Source organism: Miniopterus schreibersii, assembly GCF_964146895.1.
Source record: "Miniopterus schreibersii genome assembly, chromosome: 7".
In the NCBI taxonomy this organism is placed as follows: domain Eukaryota; kingdom Metazoa; phylum Chordata; class Mammalia; order Chiroptera; family Miniopteridae; genus Miniopterus; species Miniopterus schreibersii.
Window position 1 is genome coordinate 56,511,300 of NC_138108.1, and position 25,778 is coordinate 56,537,077.

The 25,778-nt window shown below is 39.4% G+C and overlaps 1 protein-coding gene across 33 annotated transcripts in view; it reads left to right on the forward strand.

The window, feature by feature from the left end:
• The window catches only part of NEB (nebulin), a 184,050-nt gene that overhangs the window by 150,030 nt on the left and 8,242 nt on the right, over nucleotides 1-25,778 (forward strand). For 5 of the 33 annotated variants that reach the window (XM_081141668.1, XM_081141675.1, XM_081141666.1 and 2 more), the window contains exons 126-142: nucleotides 60-164; nucleotides 253-363; nucleotides 1,064-1,174; nucleotides 1,396-1,497; nucleotides 1,606-1,710; nucleotides 6,064-6,174; nucleotides 6,726-6,830; nucleotides 7,335-7,439; nucleotides 8,686-8,790; nucleotides 9,704-9,814; nucleotides 10,196-10,306; nucleotides 10,877-10,990; nucleotides 11,756-11,860; nucleotides 15,016-15,120; nucleotides 15,669-15,773; nucleotides 16,415-16,507; nucleotides 17,501-17,593. In XM_081141668.1, coding sequence (XP_080997794.1) covers nucleotides 60-164; nucleotides 253-363; nucleotides 1,064-1,174; nucleotides 1,396-1,497; nucleotides 1,606-1,710; nucleotides 6,064-6,174; nucleotides 6,726-6,830; nucleotides 7,335-7,439; nucleotides 8,686-8,790; nucleotides 9,704-9,814; nucleotides 10,196-10,306; nucleotides 10,877-10,990; nucleotides 11,756-11,860; nucleotides 15,016-15,120; nucleotides 15,669-15,773; nucleotides 16,415-16,507; nucleotides 17,501-17,593 — 1,797 coding nt within the window. Of the gene's footprint in view, nucleotides 1-59; nucleotides 165-252; nucleotides 364-1,063; nucleotides 1,175-1,395; nucleotides 1,498-1,605; nucleotides 1,711-3,214; nucleotides 3,320-6,063; nucleotides 6,175-6,725; nucleotides 6,831-7,334; nucleotides 7,440-8,685; nucleotides 8,791-9,703; nucleotides 9,815-10,195; nucleotides 10,307-10,876; nucleotides 10,991-11,755; nucleotides 11,861-15,015; nucleotides 15,121-15,668; nucleotides 15,774-16,414; nucleotides 16,508-17,500; nucleotides 17,594-19,571; nucleotides 19,665-20,159; nucleotides 20,253-21,236; nucleotides 21,330-24,242; nucleotides 24,336-24,932; nucleotides 25,026-25,778 lie in introns of all 33 variants that reach the window. The other 28 variants (XM_081141667.1, XM_081141660.1, XM_081141665.1 and 25 more) reach the window with 13 other exon arrangements.

Genomic DNA, 25,778 nt, shown 5'->3' on the forward strand with positions numbered 1-25,778 from the left:
TAATAAAAATGTGCAGGAAACCCAGAGGAGCTAAAGATATGCTTTTTTCACCCCTGCAGCTGAAATACAAAGAGAAACATGTCAAGGAAAGAGGAAGCTGCCGTGCTGTGCCTGACACTCCTCAGATCCTCCTGGCAAAGACTGTCAGCAACCTGGTGTCCGAGGTAACCCACCCCCCGCTGCCGTACGCGCCGCTTTCTTGGGCTAATGCCCGGCCAGACTCCCTAACACGCTTTCTGTGGCTTCCCTCAGAACAAGTACAAGGACTACGTGAAGAAGCACTTGGCCCAGGGCTCATACACAACCCTGCCAGAGACCCCGAACACTATTCGCGTCAAGGAAGTGACCAAGCATGTCAGTGACGTAAGTGACCAGCCCCGGGACGCGGGGCAGCAGCAATGCCACTGTGCCGTAGATTCCAGCAAGACAGCAAGCTGCCGTTTTGTTCACACTTTCCTTTATGTCACCTCACTCTTACCATCAGTACCTGTCTGTGATCACAGTTTTGAACTCTGGTTTAAAGCACAACTCATTATGTATGAGCTTTCCAATCATGGCAACTAAGGTAGACGTGGTCTTTGCCCCCAGACATGTTATCTAGCAATATAAGATGTTATTAACCTAGTGTTAATAAGGGGAGAAAAGAAGCTGATGGAGATTGGCCTCTCCTACCATTAGCTGCTAAACAATTTTAGAGAAGTAAAACCACCTCTTAATATCTTGGTAATCTGCCCACCATGTCCTAATCAGTAATACTTTAATAATCACTGTTTCATATTTTATGGGCCCTATATAGTTCCATATATTTTTAAAAGGTAGGAATGGTGCATGAAAGAGCTTAAGTTTTCTGTAGTCATTTCTCCAAAGATTGGTGTGTGGTCCCAGTGTTGGGTTATAGGCCAGAAACGACAGAAGAACTAGAATGTGGATCAGAGACCCGAGTTCCAGACTGATCCAAAGTGGGGAGCCATGGGTTTTCCTGGACATTTTCTCAAAGTTCTTCAAGTAAATCAATCCTGTTCCCAGCTTTTTCTGCTCACATACATAATTCCACTCTTTTTAGACAAATTACAAAAAGAAGTTTGTCAAGGAGAAAGGGAAATCCAACTACTCCGTCATGCTGGAGCCCCCGGATGTGAAACATGCCATGGAGGTGGCCAAGAAGCAGAGTGATGTAAGTTTCTCCTCTCGACACCCTCTGGGGCCCACTGAGCCCGTGGATTTCAAAATGGTGCATGCTGGTTCCAGTCACCCTAATTTCTGTATCTTCTAGTTAAATAAATATGGTAATGGGATTAGTTTGGTTTTAATAAAAATATTCCTTGTATTTAATGAGAACTTTGGAAAGATAGCATATCTCTCAAAGGAGCAAACATTTTTTTCCCCCATATTAAGGTCGCTTACAGAAAAGATGCCAAAGAAAACCTGCATTACACCACAGTGGCCGATCGGCCCGACATCAAGAAGGCCACGCAGGCAGCCAAGCAGGCCAGTGAGGTAAAGATGTGGTTGACATGTACCTGGTCCCAGTGATCACTGCCAGCAAGTAGTACACGGCACCCACCACCTAGAATGTATTGCCCATTTTGGTTTTCTTTGATCCAGGTGGAGTACAGAGCCAAGCACCGAAAGGAGGGCAGCCATGGGTTAAGCATGCTTGGTCGCCCAGACATTGAAATGGCCAAGAAGGCAGCCAAGCTGAGCAGCCAGGTAATGCAGATGGACAAGAGGCAGCTCTAATGTGAGGAGATTTTAAAAATCTTGCAGGAAGAAGTGATTCCCAGAAGTACAGTGCAGTATTAGCAACCAAAGAGATGCTGGCTCTTTGATAGCACTGCAAAGCTTTGAAACGCTGTACCAGAAAAAGTATGCCAAGGACCTTCTTTCTTGTTTCTGGCTAACATCTCTAGGCCTTTCTTTTTCTCCACTTTTCCACTTATGGGTATGTGTCTAGGTGTTTGAGTGCTTAGCTATCTTTATGTGACAAATACATAAGTTTATGAGCACCTTTAGAATCTGTCTCCAGACATTGAGAGTTACATCCCAAGGGTTTGATTAATACTTAACTCACCTGTGGGATCTTGTTAACATGCAAGTGTCATGAAATTCTAACTTCTAGAATCCAACCAGATGCAGTAACCTTTATTCTTTCATTCAACATACGTATATTAAATGCCTGGGCTAGGAACTAGGGATGAGTAAATGTCCTCGTATTTTCATGTACAAATAAGTACAATTGGAGTGATAAGTGTTTGATCAAAGTATGCACAGGGTGCTGAGTGGGAATTCTTCATTCTGGCAGATTTCATCTTATTGAGATGATGGATTCAGAAATGTGTTGCCCAAACCTGATTGCCATATTACCTAATTTTCTTTGTTAGAATTATCTAGAATACTCCCAAGTTATGACAGGTTTTCAGACTTTAGCTCAGAGACCTCATGATCCACGACCAGCTCTTTCAGAGAGCAAGTCTTAGTTCTGTAGGACTTGAGCCCAAGAATATCTTATTTCTTCTCCAATTTAGAGGTCTTACCTTTTTCTTCATTGTCTGTTCTGTCAAGTATTTGTTTACAGAAACAGGTTTGGGATACATTTGGTTGTTGTATGCATGACTTTCATCAATAGCACACATGGGATTTCAGTCTTTTGGAAGATATAAAATAGTAATATCAAGTGACAAAACAAGTCATAATTATGAAGAGACAAAAGGTTCAGATGAATGATGACAAGCAATAAGACTTTTTAAAGTTTTTTAATTTAAAACTCTTATGCAATGGTTTTATTAGAAATTAATGGAATTGTATTAGCACTTGAGACCAAGATATGAAATCACCAACAAAAGACAGTGTAGTCTCTAAGAGTAATGAAACATAACAAGAACTTTTTAATGTAAAAATTTTTAATATGGTTTTAAATGTCCAAGGTCATACCATTATCAAGTTAAAAACAAAGAAATTACTTTGATGTTGACATTTTGAAGACTTTGCTGTTTTTAAAAATCAAGAGGCTCATATTTCTAATTCTGAGTGAATGCTATGATGTGCAGAATGGGACCCAACCAGGTCTTTTTATGAGCTCACCTTCCTGGGTTTACTTCCTGTGAAAGGCCTGCCTCGACATTTACAGCTTCATGGTGTGGCCCCTGGCCCAACAGGGCTCCGCCTATATGTGGGCCCTCCCCATTCTGACTTTGCTGTCTTGCTGGCACTCTAGGCAGAATACATCAAAGGCCAAAGGAGACGACACGGGCATGGCGCAGCATCTTATGACACCCCTATGATGAGGCATCTTAAGAAAGTTAATGCACTCATCAGCGATGTAAGACTGGCACCAGCAAGCCGAGATCTCTGTCTTTCTCTTTTTCTTGTCGACTTTCTTAGCCTTGGTCAGGAGACTGACCAAGTTGCACTCGTTTCTGTTGATTTTGTGTTGGAATGTGTAGAATGCTGTGGAAATCTGTCGAAGAATATACTTTTGCACACACCCGTCTTTTCTTGCATGAAGCTTTCCCTCTGGAACATACCACTTGGAGTAGGAAGATATACTAGACTTGGACTTGGCCTCCCAATGTATTTGGGTTGCTGACAAAGGTCAAATTAAAATATGAAATGAAAACAAATGAAGAATCTCATCTCCAACCACACAAAGAAAACCTCTGCTGATGGCCAGTGTTGATGTTTAATACATTTGAGACTGGCACTTAATGCAGTCTCTCAGTTTGGGCATACTGTGAACTCACAGTTCTTTCACCCTCTTGTTTTACAGTCTTAATAGCAAGAAATTTTATAATTCTTGGGCCTATTCTTCAGTCTTTAGAAGTACCAATTCCTTGATAAGGAGATGAACATCTGGATGTAAGACCTTTCAATTTAATTAAACCTGGAAAGAATAATTGATTTGAAACCATTTCCCATATTACATCCATACAAGCCAATATGCGAGCCTGACTGGATTATAAACACTGGTGTTGCACTTGCTGATACTTTGCATTTGTGGTTGCCCCTCGGGCTCCCATGATTAATTAGAAAAAGAAAGCTTCACCATCCCACAGTGCACATATATGTAGTTTTACTGTACTCACTGCCTAGCCCAATGCCAGGAACTTACTATACTTACTGCCAAGTCCAAGGATTCCTGGAGTCCTGAATCTGATGTGTGTCCCTGTCTTTCAAAATGCAGTAAGTGGTTCTTAAGAAGATCCAGTCAGAAAGGAAGGCTTTTTGTGCTGAACTCAGATTCATAGTAGTAGTTCTATAGGCTGCATTTGCTTGGGGGCCTTTCTGTGGAAAAGGGAGCCATAGATTTTTTTTTTAATTAAAAAGTTGAAAATTTAAGTTTACTTGAAATTAACAGAAGAAAAAGATCCTGAAGTGAGACCAATGGATTTGCTGCTCATCAGTCAAGGAAATATCTCTTCAGAAGCAAGTTATTTCTTAAAAGATAGAAAGAGGAATCGAACGCCTTCTAAAGGAAGCGGAGTTCATTCTCCTTCGAGACGGGCCCTTGCAGCTCCCTCCCGCAGCCCGGCCTGCACATCTGGTTTCTCCGCTTTTCTGTGTCTCACGGCTCTTGGGATCAATCCTAGTCTTAGAAAAAGTTTCCTTTTTGTCCAGACAACAGCTCACCGCCTCTGACCCTCTTCACTTCTTTATTTTGAGAATGATTTTTTTTTTTTTTCAGAGAGAAGCCATTGCAGCGTCTACTTACATTTCCTTTTCCTTCCATGTCGCGTTTCTCCTCCTCTGTGTGTCTGTCTCTGTGTGTCTGCATCATGCGGCACTGTTGTGCATGCCTATTTTTTCCTATGCATTTCCACTGTAGGTTTATTCTAAATAAGTGAGTGTCAGCCTTGTGGATGCATTTTCTCTGAGGTGGCAGGTGTCATTGTTCTTAGCATTCGAGTGGTCTCACTTTGTGTCTGTCCTGCTGAATATGTAAAGTTGTGGGGAAGTGCAGTAACGTGATAAAGCATGAGGGGTGCTGATTTTAAATGTCTACAGAGTGAAATATCTGGGTGACTGGGTCCTGGTGTGCTAACTGAATGAGCAAGTCTTTCATCTTACCAAAACCAGAAATTCTAGATTTCCTAGTCAAACATTGCCCTTTTAGCTGGCTAACATCTAGAGATAGCTCATTTTCATTCTTAGAGTCAATAACTAGGGGAGTTCTACTTCTGGACTGAATCCTACAATACTCTTGACAAAGGCATTAGTCTGTTTTTCAGTAAGGGAATGTTTCTGTCAGTTTCAGTTTATTCTACTGAATTTTCTTATTAAATGAAACATCTTCTTTACCCATTTTTCCTAGGCATAATGACTGTTTCTTCCTTTCATTAAATCAAATCACATTTATTGAGCAACTATTCGTGCCAGGCATTATGCTTATTTTTTAAATTTAGTCCTTTGCATAGTCTTACTTTTATGTATCCTAAAAGAATATTTAACCCTATTTTCTCACTATTCTAAAGTACCTCACTTCTTTCTTTCTTTTAGCCTGAAATGCTTCAGAAGCCATTAACTCCCAAACTTTGTTGTTTTCACTCGGAAGCTATGTCATTTTTGCCAAGTTTAAAAAATTAAAATGATGGAGCCAAAGTACTCTTTTAAAGTAACAACAAATTCTCCTAATTTGACAGATTTCTGACATCTCACCCTTCTTGATCATAGACAACCCCTCTTGGAACTCCTTGCAATAGACCTGAAATGCTTTCAGCTTGTCTAGTTAGGTGGGCCAGGGTGCTCCAAATCAAGTACATCAGATCACTTCTCTGAATTTAGCCTAATGCATTTTCCTCTTATTTTTGTTTTGCATTAAAAAGAGGTGATACCTCTGGATAATATGAAAATAGCAAGGCAAATACTCTATCACTGGATCTTATTCTTGTCCCAACCTAATTATTAGTAGTCCCCCTTTCACTATTAAAAGTGTCCTAGTTTGGATCATAAATTATATGATCACTTTATGTATAACACATATTCTTTTGCATTTGTATTTCCTCCATTCCTCAGTCCTCAAATTAATTTATGTTCAGGAATAATTTGAACTTTTGCGTTTGCTATTAGGTTAAGTACCGAGAAAATTTCGACAAAGAAAAGGGCAAGACGCCAAAATACAACCCAAAAGACAGCCAGCTCTACAAGGTCATGAAAGATGCTAACAATCTCGCAAGTGAGGTATGATTTTTTCCTAAATTATGGTAAAATACATAACATGAAATTTGTCATTTTTACTATTTTTCCAGGCAATAATTACACTCACAATTTTGTCCAGCTCCCACCATGATTTCCAAAACTTTTTATCACCCCAAATAGAAACTCTATATTAAGCAAATAACTCTCCATTCCCCCTGCTGGTAATCTCTAATCTACTTTGTGTCCCTGTGAATTTGCCGGTTAGAGATCTCATATAGGTAGAATCACACAATATTTGTCCTGTTTTTTCTGGCTGACTTCCCCTCGCATAATGTTTTCAGGGTTCGTCCATGTTGTGGTATGTATCAGATCTTCATTCCTGTTTATAGGTAGATAACATTCCACGGTAGGTATCAGCATTGTGTTGACTCACTCATCTGTCGCCGCGTCGTGTGGCTTCCCCTTCTTGGCTACATGAATTAGGGGTGGCTTTTCATTCCCTTTCCCAGCGTTTGTTCCAGGATGAGTCTTTCCACCCCTGCTGTTCACCGTTTGCTGTTTATGCGACACCCTCTTTTCCTCTTAACATGCAGGTTAAATACAAGGCTGACCTGAAGAAACTTCACAAGCCTGTGACCGACATGAAGGAGTCTCTGATAATGAATCACGTCCTGAATACGAGCCAGCTGGCCAGCTCCGTAAGCTCAGACACGCGCTCCGGCAGCCGCTCCTCCCAGCCCCGCCCCTTCCCTGAGCCCCGGCCTCTCCTCTGCAGCTGAGACGCGGGCTGATGAGAAAGCCCTTCTGTCCGGTGCATCCCTCCGAATTGCAGCAGCAATCCACCGCTTCCCCACTCACTGTAACACCTCTCGGAACATGCTTTTATTTTTAGACGATTTTAACTCGTTTTCCAACTAGCCAATCCTTTCCCTCCATTAAAAGACCTCTTTCACTTTTAACTTTTCACTCTTAAAAGCCACTCTGAATAAGCCATATGACCTAAGCGTTTACATCCTGTATTCACTGACAGTGCCGAACATGGATCTTCATTCTTTAAAACGTTTTCTTAACCCCCTAGGTAGCGTTTGCTAATTTTAATTTGGTCTTGATACTGCCGCTGTGTCAAGTACCTAATCTTAAGGGGGAAAGAGGGATGCCAGGCAGCGTTAACATCACGTGCCTTTTTGCCACCTTCCCCTCAGTACCAGTACAAGAAGAACTATGAGAAGAGTAAAGGCCACTACCACACAATACCTGATAACCTGGAGCAGCTTCACCTAAAAGAAGCCACAGAGCTACAGAGCCTAGTAAGTTGATGAAGGCCGACCATTTCCCATGCTCATTCATCTGCAGTGTCAAAAACTTGCATGGATTCCCCTTAGGACAGTAGTTATAGTTTTAGTAACTATTGCTTGAGAAAATGTCCAAAGATAATAAGGGGTTCTGAATTTAGTAACATTTTGAAACAAATCGTTATGTCATCAGTGATAACAGCATCAACATGTATTGGAGGAGCAGCACATAGACAACCAATTTGTGTGAGTCAGGTCACTGACTGGGACTGGAAGCAGAAGATGATGTTACAAGGGGGCAAACCCCGTACAGTAACCCTGATGCGCCCCCATGAGCCTGGATGATAGGCTTAGGAAGATTTTAAGCAGAAAAGTGATATGATCAGATCTACCAGTGAAGTAATCTCTGGGTATATTAGAAATTACAAAATTTGCAAAATAATGAAGGAAAGAACTCAGAGAAGGAGCTTTCTGTCACATAGCCTCCTATATTACAAATTTGTCTGTATTAAGATCCCTTGTTGGGCATTAATCAAGAGGGATAATTACTAGAAACGTCCCCATGTCATCTGTAAAGCAGCACATGCCCCCAGGCCTCTATAATGTGTTGTTACAAGAAAAAGAGCTGATACTGAGCATTGCTGCTAAGATGCTGGATGAACAAGGGCCTCTGCCCTTTTATCCTCATGGATTGTATTTGTAAAATAGTGTTGGGAGGATTTTAGAGAATGTCAGGTTTATTGGTAAGTTAGTCAACATATAAAATAGTTTTCATTTTTATACCAATTTATGTTGGTTGCATTAAACACCGGACCATTTATAACCCAGATGGAGTTATTAACCTATAAAGTGGCATGCATTATCTATCAAATCAAATCTGTCTGATAAAAGTTCTTATGAAAGAAAAACTGGAAATTTTTTAAAATAAAAAATATTGGTGCCATGTTTAAAATGTTCACATCCACACATATCAAATCGTGGACAACCATATCTGTGGGTGATCTTTCCCATGCATTTCCTGGCCTCAACGTTTCACTCTGCCGATCCTTCTGCAGTGATTCTTTTGTCTCCGTGAATTGAACACACATCCTGAGTATGCCTTGCAGGCAGTAATGGTGTTTTCCCCCAGGCAGCAACAAAAAGGTTATGGATCTGCCTTGAGTGGACGTAATGTATCAATTGAAAAAATATTATCATTAAGCTGATATCTGTCTACAAATTGAACTGAGGAGTGATATCTAATAAGGCTTTTTATGACTAGGTGAAATACAAAGAAAAGTATGAAAAGGAACGAGGAAAGCCCATGTTGGACTTTGAAACACCAACGTACATCACTGCCAAAGAGTCTCAGCAGATGCAAAGTGGGGTAAGTCCCAAAAAAACACACCACACAACACACCATCAACCTGATGAAAACAAGCTCTGCCCACAAATGCATCCAGCCTTCTGTTATCCAAAAGTGGTAGATGATGGGATGTTTTAACATGTGATCACTAAAATCCTATGGCTCAGTTATCAAAAATATTCTGAAGAGTAAAATTTACCATATGTTTTATTTTTACTCAATTTTATAGAAATAGAACACAATAAACTATTCCTAACACTGAAAGAAATTATATTGAATATAATATATATTTTTTCATGAATGAAACATTCCTTCTGCATAGACTTACCTTCAGCTTTGGATTACTCTTCTCTTGATAGGTAGCCCCAAGCCACACAAAAGGAGATTAGCAATCAAGATGCTTATCAAAATATAGAAAGTCATAATTCCTACTTTAGAAACATAAGCAGAGGCATCTAAAAATAATTTTGTTCACATAACCTACTTAGTGGTTAAAAATAATAGATCATGATTATGAAAAAGGCCAAGTTTGTATTTGGTGCCCTCAGGCTCTCCTTCTTCTCGGTTGTTTTATTTTTTCTCCTTGAGTCACTTACTTCTAATTCAGAAGTAAAATCTTTTGTTGCCTTAAGAAAAATGTCATCAGGAGAGATGACAGTGGATTCATGGGTCCTTCCCTCCCAGTCACAGCGGTGAATGCAGGGCTCATCAAAGTTCCTCAACCCCTGCATTTCCTTGAGGCCATTTGCTCTAGACAAAGCATTTCCAGAACAATCAGACATGTTTCAAATATGGTGCCATCAGCAGAACTATGATCAAGTTAAGAGGCCAACATAAAAAGAAAATATAATAGTTTGTCTTCTTAAGGTTGAAATATAAATGATAATAAAGATTGTTTTTTTCTTAACTTGTCTTTTCTTCCTACTCACATTAGAAAGAATATAGGAAAGAATATGACGAGTCCATCAAAGGCAGAAACCTGACTGGCCTGGAGGTCACACCAGCTTTGTTACATGTCAAATATGCAACCAAAATAGCCAGCGAGGTAGTGTCCAGTCGGTCTTTTCTTTCCCTCTTGATCCAATGTTCCTTCTACCATTTTCACCACCATCTAACTTTGAGGGTTTCAACTTGGGTTCACATTTGGTCACCTAATCTATGACCCATGTTCATTCTTCTAATTTTTAAATTGAAGACTTAATAAAATGTGCTTGCCTTACCATTCTATGAATTTCTAGGTTTTTTTAATGAATATTTAATATTAACTGATGAAGCTTATACCCTGCTTTTATTGATATCTTTATTTACTAAACTGTATCTGTTTAAAATTGGAAGGGTATTTTATCTTTTGGGTTTTGGGCTCTTTACCAGAAAGGAGCAATCCAGGCTTTCTGGTCTTCATTGTTGCTTTTATTTTGTGATGTAGAAAGAGTACAGGAGAGATCTAGAGGAAAGCATCCGTGGGAAGGGTCTCACTGAAATGGAAGATACTCCCGACATGATAAGAGCAAAGAACGCCACTCAGATCCTCAATGAGGTGGGTCCACAGCTAACGGAAGGCACAGGATTCACAGAGCATCTTTTACTTTCCTAGCCAAGTTACACACACACACACACACACACACACACATCCAAAGAGATGAAAAGAGAGTTCTTGAATTTCAAATTCCATATCCAACATGATTATTACCATTAAATAAAATATATCTTAATTTCTAAGGAGTTGATATTATAACAATCTGTGTCTGTAGTGGCTATCGCTGTCATAACCTGTTATTTGTCTAATATTATTTGGTTTAACCTTGATCCATTTGATGTGCTCATTTAAATAAAAACACCACATGGAAGTGGTGTGCACCTAAGTTTAATCCTAGTTGTTACCAAACCAGATTTAAAATTTGCTCTATACTTTAATTTTCTAAATAGAGGGTGCTAGAGTTCAAAAGAGGCCTTAAAATGGATTTTGGTGGCCACCACTGCATCTTACCGTAGGGAAGGATGAACACTAGCAGCTAAGGTGGCATGTTACATGGATTTATATTTACTCTGTACATTTATTACCTAATCGTGGAAGTAAGGTAACTTTTTTTTTTAAATGCTACTATAGAAAGAATATAAGAGAGACCTGGAGCTCGAAGTCAAAGGAAAAGGCCTGAATGCCATGGCCAATGAAACTCCTGATTTTATGAGGGCCAAGAATGCTACTGATATTGCCAGCCAGGTCAGTGTCAATATTTCATGTCAATCTTTCAAAAAAGTAGCTGTGATTACAAGGACACAGATTGTCCTTCTATTATTTTACACATTGATCCAACAACAGTCAAATGCATGTAGTGTCATTCTTAAACATCTGCCTGGTGAGTCCATTCTAATCCATTCCCTTTGCCAGGCCTGCTTCCATCTGCCTTTATGAGTCTATAGCCACAGGAGACATTCAGAGCAAAGGGCAGAATTTGGGGAACCAAATGGAGATGGTGTAGACTCTCTGACATCCTGGCCTTGTTTCTTAGTCAGTACACTCTTCATTTGGCACCAAGAATTCCTTGCTTAGAATATTTTGGGAGTTCTTTCTTTCCTTCCTTTGAAGGCTTAAATTTATAACAAAGTTTTTAGGCATCTCACATTGTCTTATAGTGATTGGTATGGGTCTTTGCTTACTTGTCCTGCTACCAACTCATGTATGTAAACAATCCATGCCTTACTACCTGCTGATTATCTCCCTCATTTCCCATTTCCCCTCCCATCTCCCCTCTCTCTTCCTCCTCTCCTGTTCCCATGCCCAACTAGTCTTTCAACAGCTAGAACTCATTCTTTCTGAATTTCACTCTTTAGTGTAAAGCTATAAACAGAATAGGAAAAATGTCTGTTGATTGTCAAATGAATGAATTTTTTTGGAAAAGAAACATTGGTCAAATTAATCAAATTAAACCAACAAGTGTTGTGCACATTGTAAACATTTACCCATTTGCTGGGTGTTCTTTTGCAGATTAAGTACAAGCAATCAGCAGAAATGGAAAAAGCCAATTTTACTTCTGTGGTTGATACTCCAGAGATCATTCATGCCCAGCAAGTCAAGAACCTTTCAAGTCAGGTAAGGACATTCATCACTCATTGACCCCAATCATGAAGAACAAAGTCTTTTCATTAATTCATAAGGAAGTTCTTTCACAGTTTTGCACAATAAAAGAGAAGGGATTTATCTATGATGCAAGTTTGAGTCAAAGTTTAGATTTTTGCATCAGAATTACAACAAATTATGAGAGAATCTTAAGGTACTGAAGAACTCTTACAAAGAATCCATCATTTATGAATCAGTATTTTAACATGCAAAGTCTCTTATAATGTGGATGTAAAATTTGTGTTCAGATCTGGAAGAAACAAAGTAGACAGTCCACATTTGGATTATCGGTTTCTTTAACAAGATTGAGATTGTGTCATCAGATTGTGCTAACCACACAATCTAACCCTGATTCCTCCCATGGTGGGTAACTCTCCAGAGTTATCCTACAGAGAGAGAAAGAAATGTAGGATGTCCTTCATACACCAGGATGTATATATTCTCATTTGTTTTAATCTTCTATGCTACCAGGAGTCTGCAATTTATTTGAGTAGCCCTGAATTAGAATTTTTGCTGTCTTCCGATCAGAGCTCTAAAGCAGTAGTTATCTGACCTCGCTATGCTTTTTGTTGTTGTTGTTCAAAATATTACAGATATCCCTTTTTCTCTCCATTGACCCATTTCTCCCCTTCCCACCCCTTCCCCAGTCCCTCTCCACACCGTTGTCCATGTCCTTGGGTTGTGCATATATGCATGTAAATTCTTTGGTTAATCTCTCTCCCTCCACCCACCCGCCCCCCTCCATCCCTCTGAGATTCATCAGTCTGATCCATGCTTCCAGGTCATTGAATCATTTCTGTTCATCAGTTTATTAAGTTCTTTAGATTCTATATATAAGTGAGATAATGTGATGTTTGTCTTTCTCTGCCTGGCTTATTTCGCTTAGTGTAATATTCTCTACTGACCTGGCTATGCTTGATAAACACCTGGGAATGTAGTTTTCCCCATTCCACCCTGGAATTTTGAAGCTAGTAAGTCTGACGTAGGCCCTGGAAATCTGTTTTGCTTATTTATTTGTTTGTTTCTAATCTCCACAGATGATCCCTTAATGATAATCAGGTTGGAAGAATCACCAATTTAAACACTTTGTTAGAAACATATAATTTTATATCATAAAGTTTGACAAAATATAGTTTTCACCAGAGAGTGGCTTTGTTAGGAAGCAGATATATTCAAATGTGAGAACTGAACCTCTTATTTTGGAGGTGGGAGGTGGGGAAGAATTTGATTAGCAAAATTATATGGGCCCTAAACTACCATGTTTATGTTCTGGGACTATGGAAGCCTCATCAGCCGAACAACCTCTGCCTCTTGACCTTGTTAACCTTTAAGGAAAAGCTCAGCAAATGGACCTTTTCCAGGGAGGGATTGATTCACTTACTCTGCTCTCGTGTGCTTTCTTAGGCATCTCCTGGGCTGGTTCCCCAAAGCCTGAAATACAGCCAGGCAGGTTTCTTCCTTCCCAGCTCAGATCAGAATTTTCCTCTGGGTGATGGAATGGTGCTGGTGCTTTCCACAAAACTGCTTCTCGGTTTCCACTGGGGATACATAGTTTATAACTTATAAACTTCACACTTGGGGGTTAATGCAAGAGGTGTGAGCTGACCCACAAATTCAGAATAACATTCTGAATACCACTTCATGCCAGGAAGCCTGGGACTCCCTTCTCTCAGAATGCCCCTAAATTCTTTGTGCAAACTGATCACTCTTCTTAGGGACTGACACTAACTCTGCAAACCAGTTAAAACAGCTTTTGCTAAAGAAAAGGAGGTCTGGTTCTTTCCTTTTCCCAGGACTGTGAGAACCCTTTGCCTCATATTTGCATACGTAAGAAGAATCATTCCAGTGACTTTCTCCTGAAGGAAAACCTCTGTTCCCAGGGAAATGACCTTTCCTTCCAGAAACGTCTGCTCTAACTGGCTTCCTGTTAGAGCAACAAAATCCAAGCCGAAATCTCTTATTGGCTGAAACTGTGTCTCTTTTGTTGTTCCTGAGGGGATTAAATTTTTCAACACTTATAAATGTAATTTGTGTACAGGGTGGGACAAAAGTAGGTTTATAGTTGTGAGCAGGAGAAACAGTTTATTCTTGCATTATTACTTATTAATTATTTTATTATTTTCCATATGAACAACTGTAAACCTACTTCTGCCCCACCCTGTGTTATATGATTTAAATAAAGCTCTATAGAAAGAATAGTTTTATCCCCATTATAAAGGTAGCTTAGTCTCTTTTCTCAGCCCTCAGCCCTATATACCAATAGCTCCCTGAGAAGTGGCAGAAAGTACAGCTAGAAAGGGAAGTGGAAGGACTTGGTGACAAGTGAGAAAAGAAAAATCAGGCTCTAAGGCACAGTAAGTGTTGCATTTTTTAAAACTGGAGATAATTAGTGTAGTCCAGGGGGATGGACTGCGTGGATGTCTGGGGAAAGACCAGGCCCTGTGGGCAGTCTCTCTGACCAAAGGCTGAGTATGAGTGGGAAAGCCTAAGAAAAGTGATGGTTGGCTCAGCGCAGTCCTCAGCCAGTTGGTTCGTTGGTCATTTGGTCATGGTGGTGGGCCCAGGTCAGTTTACTGAGCTTCCAGTTCACCAGGCCAGTTTCAGCGATGTCAGAAGGGTATTCTGGAAGCCCCTGCTGGTCCTCCCCAGCTGCTCTGTCCTGTAGCCAGCCGCCCTGACCTCCTGCTCATGGCTCAGCAAAAATATCCTTGTTACTAAATAAGGCCAGTGTTCAGGAGGCCTTGTTGATCGCTTTTAACTCCCATGCTTTTCTCCACCTGCCTGTTGAATAGTCTGGCTCCATCCAGTTCACTGTAGGCATCCCCATCTCCCTGCCAGGAGCAGCGCTGGCTGTCACCTCCCATATGTGGACCAGCCAAGAAGCACCTTCCTCTGCCAGCTTTGCCATGACAGTGGGTCCTAGTAAATACCTGGGCTCAGTCCTCCAGGAAAGACAAGGCATGGTGCTACTCACTGAGAGAGCTCTGCTTTCTAACTCTCTAACACCCTTGAACAGCCAGGAAAATACAGAAGTCTTTCCCTCTGCTGAGCAGAAAGGGCTATTTTAGGTCCCATGGATTCATCTCCCTGTGGTGTTCACCATCCTGATTTTTGGAATCTATTCCCAGAAAAAGTACAAGGAAGATGCGGAGAAGAGCATGTCCTATTATGAGACGGTCTTGGACACCCCGGAGATGCAGAGGGTTCGGGAGAACCAAAAGAACTTCAGCCTTGTAAGTTTTTATTGAATCTGTGACACAGCCCATGGGTACCTGGGATGAGGTGGGGCAAGGAGGCTGCCCCTGGGCACACACACTTGGGCATCCCCCCTGCAGGGGGTCATGGAGCAGCCCCTTACAACTCCCACCCTCTGCCCCAGAAATGTGTGCTCCCAACTTCTCCAGACTCACCTCATATTTCAAGCCCAATCAGAGTATGACAAACCCCATCTGTCACTTTGAGGTGACTTCCTGTCACTGAATATGAACTATTCCCATTTTTCATTAGTGGCAACTTCTGTCTTTTTCACAGTTAATTCTAGGTAAGGTATACATTTAAAAAAAACTAATATTACATGTTACAAGTTTTAGGGTTTTTAAAAATTAGTCTCTCCACAAACTTCTTATTAAAGAATTTCCCTTTGGCTATCAGATTGTGATTATTGTGGCATAGACGTTTTTTAAAAATACAGGATTTTAACTTCCTTCACACAATATAAGACCACTAAAAATATATAAAACAAGGCTGAAATCTTAACAAAATGTTTGCCCTTTCTTCATAGCTCCAATACCAGTGTGACCTTAAGAACAGCAAAGGGAAAATTACAGTTGTTCAAGACACACCAGAAATACTGCGTGTGAAAGAAAATCAAAAGAATTTCAGCTCGGTATATTTACTCTTTATTTTCCACTCAGTGTTAACCTAATAATTCTATACTCTTTAAAAATATACTAGCCTCACGTTTATTCAGACAATTAACATCTAACCTCCCCAACTAATACCAGCAGTTATTTGTTAACATTCCCTATACTTTGCTGTAAAATCACCATTCCAGAGAGCATTTGCATAACAATTTAAATCTGCTAACAAAGTAACCTTTCTTTCTTTAAATTTTTTAAATCCCACAGCAATAACAAATGCCTTGTTCCAGGAAAATGGATTTTTTTTTGACACTGATTTCTTTTATTATCCCTCCTTCAAATAATCAACTAACTTTGCATTTCTTTCATGGATTTTGTATTTCATATGAGTGTGAGTTTTTTAAAATCAACATTATCTGGATGTTTCTCATTCTGTATTAATACAGGATGATAATCTTAAGAGAAATCTCAAAATCTAGAAAGTGACCCCTTGTTGCATGTAGGAGTCACTGATGCTGACGTGGAAGACGTCGGATACTTGGGCACTTGTCCAAGAACATTCCCTAGGTCTCCTGTTTTCACAGAAACCTTGGTTCCTGGACCCTCTCTAGGACCTGCTGGGTTTTCCTTTCTTCTCTGTAACACTGTCTTGTTTCTGAATGTCCAGGTTTTATATAAAGAGGACCTCTCGCCAGGAACAGCGATTGGAAAGACACCTGAGATGATGAGAGTGAAGCAAACACAGGACCACATTAGCTCGGTAAAGTCGCCCTCCGTGGACTCGCTTTCGATATTTTCTGCCTCCTCTTGATAATTTACACTGATGTCTGAGCTACACTCAAAAAACTTTGTCACCAAAAGCAGCTTAAGTTGCTAACTCGGTGCCTGCGGTTAGGGTCTCCTCACTGTCAGTGAGCGCCGTGGCCGTCTTCGTGAGAGGTTAGATGTGGGGAACAGAGAGGCCTGTGTCAGAGCTGGGCCGTAGGTAACGTGGTAAAAACCCGATTTAATTCAGGACCACTGCATTATAGGGGAATGCGGTCCCAGTATAGAACTGGACTCCATTTAGAATACAAGGAAAAAGTGATCGTTCAGAGCTGGGGGTGGGGCGGGCAGGGAGGGGGTCAGTGGATGGAGAATGACTCAGAGAAAACATCTGGGGTACGGAAGCTTGTGGCTGAACCCACCTGACAGGACTCTTGCAGGAGGCGGGCTGGGGTGATCAGGCTGCGCCTATGGATGGTGGGGGTGATCAGATAGCAAGGGTGGGAGATTCTGGCTAAACTGACTTATCAGGATTTTTGCTAAAACTGGGCAATGCGAAGATGGATGCTGAAGTCAAAGAGCTGAGGCCTAGTTGGGAAGAAGACTCAGAGGAGCCTGAGTAAAGTTCGGTTATGGAGAGACTGTCACTTGTCAGAAAATAGAGCATGTTAGAGTCAAAGATTTACCCTTCCTGGATCTATGTATGGGAATGTGTCTGCCCTCATCAAATACATGGTTGGATATGAAACCGAGTACACTGGAAGAGAAGGGGCTACGGTCGACGTATGGAGCCCCACGCCTACCCCGCCCCCAAAGAGACAAGAGCAGCCAAGTGCCCTTGTCCTTGGCACTGTTCTCCTCTCACCCAGCTTCAGAATGTGGCCCCGCTCAAACTAAGGGTAGAGCTCTTGCTGTTTAATTGTGATTTTAAAAATTGTGGGACCACTTATCAAACACATCGCACCTGTTCCCCCTTTTATATCTGCAGGTGAAGTATAAGGAGGCAATTGGACAAGGAACCCCAATCCCCGACCTGCCGGAAGTGAAGCGTGTCAAAGAGACGCAGAAGCACATCAGCTCGGTAGGGTCCCATATGCCCGTCCGCATGCTTTTGTGCAACCAGTCCCGTGCCGATCACCACCGAGCTCCATCTCACCCCTTCTTCCTTCTACCGAGGGCTTCCCATGCCTTGGGGATGGTGTGAACCCTCTCTTGGTCCTGAGAGGAGCACTACAATTTGCAAAAGTAGATAAGACACCTCTGTCTTCACGTGGTCAAGGAGCAGAAAGGACTTGGCTTCTTGATTAATCATCACTCCTGCAATTTTTAAAGTGAAATGTGCCAACAGTAGTAATAGGTTATTGGATGATCTTGAGTTAGTTAACCAAAAGCATATACATATAAACATAAAAGTAATATAAAATAATTTATATGTATGTACATATATATGTGTGTGTGCATGTGTGTATATATCTCAGGACATTCTCCACCATCCAGAAAACCCTAGGGAGACATGAAGGCCCTGCAGCCTTCTCTCCTCCCTTCCAAGACTCCTTGCCCTGGATGCTCTGCTCTCTCCTTGTAACTGCAGCGCGTGTTTAAGGTGCTAGCTGTCATCTACCCACAAGGGTCCATTATATGTTAAGCCTATTCTCTGACAAGGATTTCAGGTGCACACACACATACACTTTCTCATCCATAAGCAGATTGTAAGCAATTACTGGCTACTAGCAAGAGACTGTAAAGTTTGGGAAATAGTTATGGCCAATAGAAGGGGAAGACCTGTTCTTAGAGATTCTTCTGGCCGCCGGAGGACTGAACTCTCATTTAATTTCTATCAGAAGACAGTTGATATTTCTCTTGCATGTTGTTCACATTATTTAGACATCAATCCCTTTTCATTCCCTGCTTACACTCTGGCTTCCTGGTGGGTCAAGCTTCACTTAGAGTTTTGTGTCCACTAATCCAAGAAAACTAGCCCATAGCTCCTTTGTCACTTTTCATTGTAAGCTCCTGTCTTTCTCTGGTTTTATTTTGTTCTGCTGTCCATGATCAGTTCTGCTGCCTTGCTGGGTAAAGAAACACAACTTTGTACCAAGATGGTAGGCTTTTAATGGTCCCTAGAAGTTTCCTAGCAAAGCAAAGATAACAACGCTAGTTGGTCAGTGATTTTAGGAATTCATCTGTGACACAAACCCTTAGATTTTTCATGTTACTCCCACACCAGGTGCTAGTACACCATAGAATCCATCCATTTAAAAAGAGTTCATTCTTACCTCTCTGGAACATATTGAAATAAATATTTGATAGTACATGTGAAAAAAATAAAATAAAAAGAGTTCATTCATTCCTGTAGACTGAAAATTCTTAATATTCAGCAGCAAGGAAACTAGAGTTTCAGAAAGTTCTTCAGTCTTCATGACAATGTCCAGTCCTCTGATACTACCCCTGACAAATAGAGACTTACCCCCGTTAGCAAAACACCAGTTTACATGATCTAGCAATCACCGGTAAAAATTTCAGGGAAAGATGCTCTTCCTGAAAAAGTCAACCGCTTAAGTCTCCTCACATTAAGGGTACAGACGAGGGGCCAGCTAGGAATCTTCAGTAAAAAATACAAAACAAACAGAAAATTCTTAATAAAGTGAAGGAATAGAGTGTCATGTCATTGGAAAATTTTAAACCAAGCAACTTATTTATTAAGTAACATAGATTTCCCATGGACCTACTATATTAAAGGCACTAATACAAGATGTTCCGAAATGGAGAGATTTTTCTCATTGCTGAGTTTACTGCTACTATTTAGTGCATTTTAGGCATCTGCTAAGTGCTGACTATAGAAAATGCAAAATTTAGTGCACAGTTTTCAAGGTAGTAAAATTTCTACTTTCGAAGAGAGAATGTAAATGTTTGTGGAATTATTTTTCTTTATTCTTTGAGTGTCATATTTGAAAGCGAGATTGTTTTTATGCATTTCCACCAACTAGCACATGTTTGGCTGTAATACAAAGGATTCGCGCTCATTTTACCTTTTTGGGCATTCTAATTATCTCCTACAGGTTATGTACAAAGAAAACTTGGGAACAGGCATTCCAACCTCTGTCACTCCAGAGATTGAGAGAGTTAAACGCAATCAAGAGAACTTTAGCTCGGTATTTATAAATATATCAAATAAGAAACTATTTCCCATTAAAAAAATTTACCAGAATAACCCATCATCCTTTTCTTAAAAGTAACATCTTAACAGCAATTCTGTGTGTACTTGTGTCTCTGTGTGTATGTGTGTGTGTTATTACCTGACCAAAACCATCTGGGCTCTCACAAAGTGACTCCCTTTTCCGATGGTGCTTTAATACTTTCAGCCACTGACAAGTGTGAGCACTTAGATGTGAAATATTGTAAGTAAAATTAACCCAAGACCCCTCATCACTATACTCATATCTTAAACTCAGCACTTTCCTTTGCTTTTTCATTCTCAGAATTAGCCTTGTAGAGTTCATTAAAATCATAAAGGAAAAGCACTATCCTTACTAAATATTATTCACTAAAAAACTCCTCCCTCACATACCCCTGTCTTTAAGTTTCTCCCTTCCTTAATCTTTGTGCTTGTTTTGAATGTCTTTTGGGTACTTTCTTGTATCTCACAGGTTTTGTACAAAGAAAATTTGGGGACAGGAACCCCAACACCTATCACTCCAGAGATGGAGAGAGTCAAACGCAATCAAGAGAACGTTAGCTCGGTATTTCTTAGGGGACAAAAATAAAATCCCTTAATCCGTATTTAAAATAATATTTTAACACATTACAAACATCTGATTTTTCTTCCTATAAAATTACTAAATTTATATAAAAATAATGATACCAAATATTACCTCAGTTTTTAATCTAAGTCTAATTTAGTATTTACTTTAGTTCTGGTGTGAAATTTTAACTATTTTCCCTAAAACATAGTATTGATCACTTTCCTCAAATTCCTGTAATACTTGGTGTTTCCTTCCTCAGATCCTCCTAGAATAACAATAGGTGTGTCTAACTGGTGTGGCACTCGTCAGAAGTAAAATCTAACACCCCCTTTAAAAGGTCAATGTTAATTAGAACTTTAGTGGTATTTATTCTGGCTCTGTTTGATGTATTTTTTGTGCTTGCAGCTTTTCTTTTAAAAAGAAACGTGATTCTTAAATATTTTCATTCAAAAGACAACATAGCAATTTTTAGTAACTCAGAAATACAAATTTCCTTAACTTAGCTATTTTTGTATACCACAAGATCATAACTGAGCTTTCCTTTGGAATAGTTTCAGGATCACTGAAAGCTACTCTTTATTTAGCTTTTAATATTTGTTAATATTTATTTTATTCCCTACTCCCCCCCCCCCGTTCTCTGATTTAGAGTTATGAACAACTCATTATAGATATTAATTTCAGTTCACTTGAATGCTATTTGATAAGGCCGAATCCTTCTGCCTTTGAGAGAAGGCCTGTGTGGTGACTCCTGCTTGCATCCCGGCAGTTGGGTCTGTTTTAATGCTGCTTAGAGATAGAAATCATACTGTTTGACTAAATGTCCAAATGTGGCCTATAGTTCAATTCCCTAAAGTTATTTAGGCCTATATTCCATAATTATAAAGACAAACAAGCAAAACTACTTTCAGAGACTATTTTAAAAGTTACGTCTACCTAAAGGTTGGGTCCAGGCTGATTTGATTGTTGGTTTTGTGCACACAGATTTTGTACAAAGAGAATTTGAACAAGGGGACCCCCATACCTGTCACTCCTGAGATGGAGAGAGTCAAACGCAATCAAGAAAACTTTAGCTCGGTATTTGGCAGAAAGCTCCTTTAACTCCATATTAAAAAAATAATAATAACTTCCTATAAACCCAAACTTATTATAAGTCTCTAAAATTCTTAATTTAACAAGTTCTTATTTTAAATCTCATCAACTGAATCTTTCTGTTTTCCAGATCTTTAACCACCATTTGATTCTAACGTTTTATACCTTCTATAATAGTCCCTTAAAACTTTTAATTGGTTCCTTTCCTTCTCTTTTCACCTTTTATGTTACTACTGGGACTTTTGAAGTTAACTGATGTCCAAAAAAACCCCAAACACTGTAGTTATAATTTACTTGGAACTCTTTTTATTCAATATTTCTGAGTTAGCACAGCAAGACACAGGATTGAGGTCCCAGGTAAAAATAGTGGCTCTTGCTTGGGAACAGGGGTTACCTTAGCATTGATCATATCTTGAAAAACAGCAGTACCGAGAAAGAAAATGGCTCAGTGAGGGACCCAAAGCAATCTCATCTTGATACTTGTCTTAAACAAGCCATTCCAGAAACAGAAATCCAAACCTTCTGATTTGTTTTTCACACACAAATCAGATCATAAGCTTATATTTAACGTTATTTTCTCTTGTATTATTGTTATTGTTGAAAACCTCTATAATCCTCAAAGGGTCTGTGAAACTTCTATATAAGGATCCTAGATTCAGATCTAAAATCTAAATCAGATCTAATCAAATGTTACTATGAAAATTTAGCTGGAATTTATTTTTGGGAGGGATGGGAGGAAGTTTGATCCAAAATGGTTTTAAATTGTCAGTTTAAATATTTTCTTAAAGTTTGATTCTTTCACATAATTAGATCTGTAACTTTCTTTGGTCCCACTGTCTTTTTTAAATAATATTTTTTATTTTTTCAATTACGGTTGACATACAGTATTATATTAGTTTCAGGTATACAACATAAAGATTAGACATTTATATAATTTACAAAGTGGTCACCCTGATAAGTCCCACTGTATTTTTGTTTTGTTTTCCTTTGTTTTTAATTACTACTCACTAACAATCTCTTGATTTGTTTTAAATTTTCAATGTAAATTAATATTACTTTGGGAATGTTACAGTCACTGTTTTCCTTGTGGGTTTATTATTATTATTATTATTTCTTCTTTTGCAAAGGCTTGCATTAATTTTTCAAAATTATTTTCAATTATTTTTTTCTATAGTAGAGTAAGTATATTATTATTTATATCTGTTTAAGATCTTGATGACCGTCATGACCCTGGGCAATTTCTTTTTCTAAGTAACCATTTGTGTTAACTATTATACAAGTTGCATTTAGGCAAATTGTCCAGTGGTGCATAGAGCCTTTATGATACTATGAGAAATAAATGGTGCTATCTATTAAAACCTTGACTTATAGACTTGACCACCTCTGCAATTTGAATTTACTCAGCAAAGATCATTTTTGCCATGTTGCATAGATTTGGCCTGGGGTTTTAAATACCTGTTTTTCTGAAAAACAAATGTTCTGTGTAGGGGAAATAAATATTTGCCAAGCTAATTTAAAAATAATCTTTCTGTTGTACACTAAGCATTTTAGTGCTCTTAGGAAATTAGCATTTGCATCTTTTTCTTTATTTCCTGATACAGGAAGCAAACATTTAATAGATGAGTTAGACTAAAAGCTGGGTATCAGGTACACTGGCACTTTTGCTGAGGATACATGGTGCATGTTCTCATCCAGATCTGTCCTGGGAAAGACAGGCTTGCTGGGTGAAGCTGTCTTTCCTGTTCGAGGTCACTGTCTCCTACTAGGTTCCCTACAGAACAGAGAGGAAAGGGCTGTGCTGACTGCTCTTGTTCTTTTGGATGCTTTCTTATGTCGTACAGGTGTTGTATAAAGAGAACCTCGGGCAAGGGATCCCGATTCCCATCACTCCAGAGATGGAGAGAGTCAAACACAATCAAGAAAACTTTAGTTCGGTATTTAAAAAAAAAAAAAAAAAAAAAAAGCCCTTAACTATTTTTAAAACGTTTTTAAAAAATTAATGGCTATATTTTAAAATCTAATCAATTTATCCCAATAAAAACCTTGGCACGTCTTGTTCGCAACTTAATGCTACCATTTCCTATGAATTAGTTTCCCCATTTTGGTTAAATATTAATATAATCACTTGACTTTAAAAAAAAAGCGTTCAGTATTATATTGCAGCCTTTAAAAGCATAACATTCTCAATGTCTAAGCACCCACATTTATCCTGCTTTGGCAAATTTGACCTGAACATAAGCTTACGAAAGTTTATTCTGCAACAATCAGACTGTTGGCTTCATTTCCTATTCTAACCTCCTCTGTCCCTACTGGTATTTGTATAGATATTTTCAAGGGTTTTTAAATTTATTTATTTTTTTGCATTTTGTCATTACTCTCCATTTGCCTTAAAAATGATTAATTTTCCCCAATATGTTCGCCCTAACTAAAAATTAAATACTTGGACTTCTTTTGAAAGTCAGCAAAAGAAGATGTGTGCGTATGTATCTTCATATAAGCAATGTTTATAAAACCCAAATATCCTTATGTGGTTTACTAATAACATTTCCAAATCAAAAATAACTTCCTTGGTTCTGCCTCTCGCCCTTTGAATTTTCCCCTCCTCGTAACAAGCCGGGAAGGGCTGTGTCCCCTGCCGTGGCGCCTCGGTCGCTCAGCGCTGCAGATTAGTTCAACTACACAAATGATAACACTTTCCTTCCCTGCCTCCTGCGGTTCCCCGCTCTTTCCTGCCTTCCCTTGCTTTTTAGGATGTCTCTAGGCGCATTCACGATGGATCTAGAAGCGTGTGGGAATTCCCTTCCTGTAACTCCCTCCTCTTTGCCCTTCTGCTCCGCCTGCCCCGCGGGGGAGAGGGGCTGATGCTCTTTCTGTTCTGGATGCCTTCTTATCGCACAGGTGCTATACAAAGAAAACGTGGGGACAGGAATCCCAGTCTCCATCACGCCTGAGATGCTGAGAGTCAAACACAATCAAGAAAACCTTAGCTCGGTATTTTGGACAGAAAGGGAAAAGAAGATGCCGTTTAACCTCATAATTAAATGGATACTAAACATGTCTTCTTTTTTGAAACCCACTTCCCTTCCTTTGCTTCTAATAATACCTCATTTAGCAAAAGGACATAGAGATTTTTGCATTTCTGTGATACTGCTATTGATTCTATTTTCTTTTAATTTCAGTTAATTCTGATTTCTATTCCATCTGGTATTTTAAAATATCTCTTTAAAAAAAAAAAAAGCCTGACTTATCTTTTAGTTTGCTTGGATAACAGCAAAACCGAGTTCTAACCATCTTAAGTCCCCATGTGATTGTTTAGGAGGTACCGTGCTCGTAGAAATGGAAAAATAACATGGATAACTCAGACAGCCTTACGCCCAGCAGCTGACGTCCTTGGTGCCCTAGCGAGTGTTTTCCTATCCCAACAGTGGCTGCCATTCAAGTAGTTTGTGGCATCTTGTCTGCGTATAACTCCTGGCTTCTTAGACTACTGTGTAATTTGGTAATAAGGCAGTTGAACTCACCCTTAAAATCTCACAACAAATGAAATGTTGCTTACGGTTGTTTTCTGGATGCTTTCTCATCACACAGGTGTTATACAAAGAAAACATGGGCAAAGCAACCCCTTTACCTGTCACTCCAGAGATGGAGAGAGTCAAACACAATCAAGAAAATATTAGCACGGTACTTTGGCAAGAAAAGAAAAACTACTACTTTTCAGTGATTTAAAATAATACATATTAATCCTACTTTTAAAAGACAACTTAAATTTTGTGACTTTCTTTATCACACTTACCCTTTTTGCCTATAGGGCTGGCTACTCTTAGCCTTAATGCCATAACAAGATTGCTTTAATCCATAATTTAAAATTCTAATATCAGGAAGGAAAGGATTTTCCAATAAAACATTGTTTTGCTCATCTCTCCCCAGACTTACTCTCTATTCACCACCCCCAAGGTCTCTTTGTTTCCCGTACTTGTGAAATTTGGGAGGTGGCATAGTAGGTGTAGAAAGACTTTTTCTGGTACATTGGAGTTGTGGGTTTTTTTGTGTTTTTGTGCCTGTGACTTTAGGTTCTAATCTACCCTGTCAGATTTTTCTACAAAGAGACCTTGGGAAAAATAACCCTTATCTTCTCCTTCACAAATAATGACATAAATTAAGATTCAGCAGTGGTTTTGGCAAATGGTTCTTGATTAACTTATATAAAATAGTGTCACTAGAACTGTTTTTTGTTTTACCAATTTTAGTTCTTTCTGTTCTTTTCTCTTGTTCACGGTCTTTAATTGCTAACTTAGTAAACCATGTCCTGTAAGCCTGTGCTCGGTGATATTATATATGTTGATACATTTCCAGGGGGTTGGGGTTTGTGTCAGGATGATGCTAACCTTGCTGCCCAGGGACCCCACTTTGAGAACCACCACTTTAACAGAAACC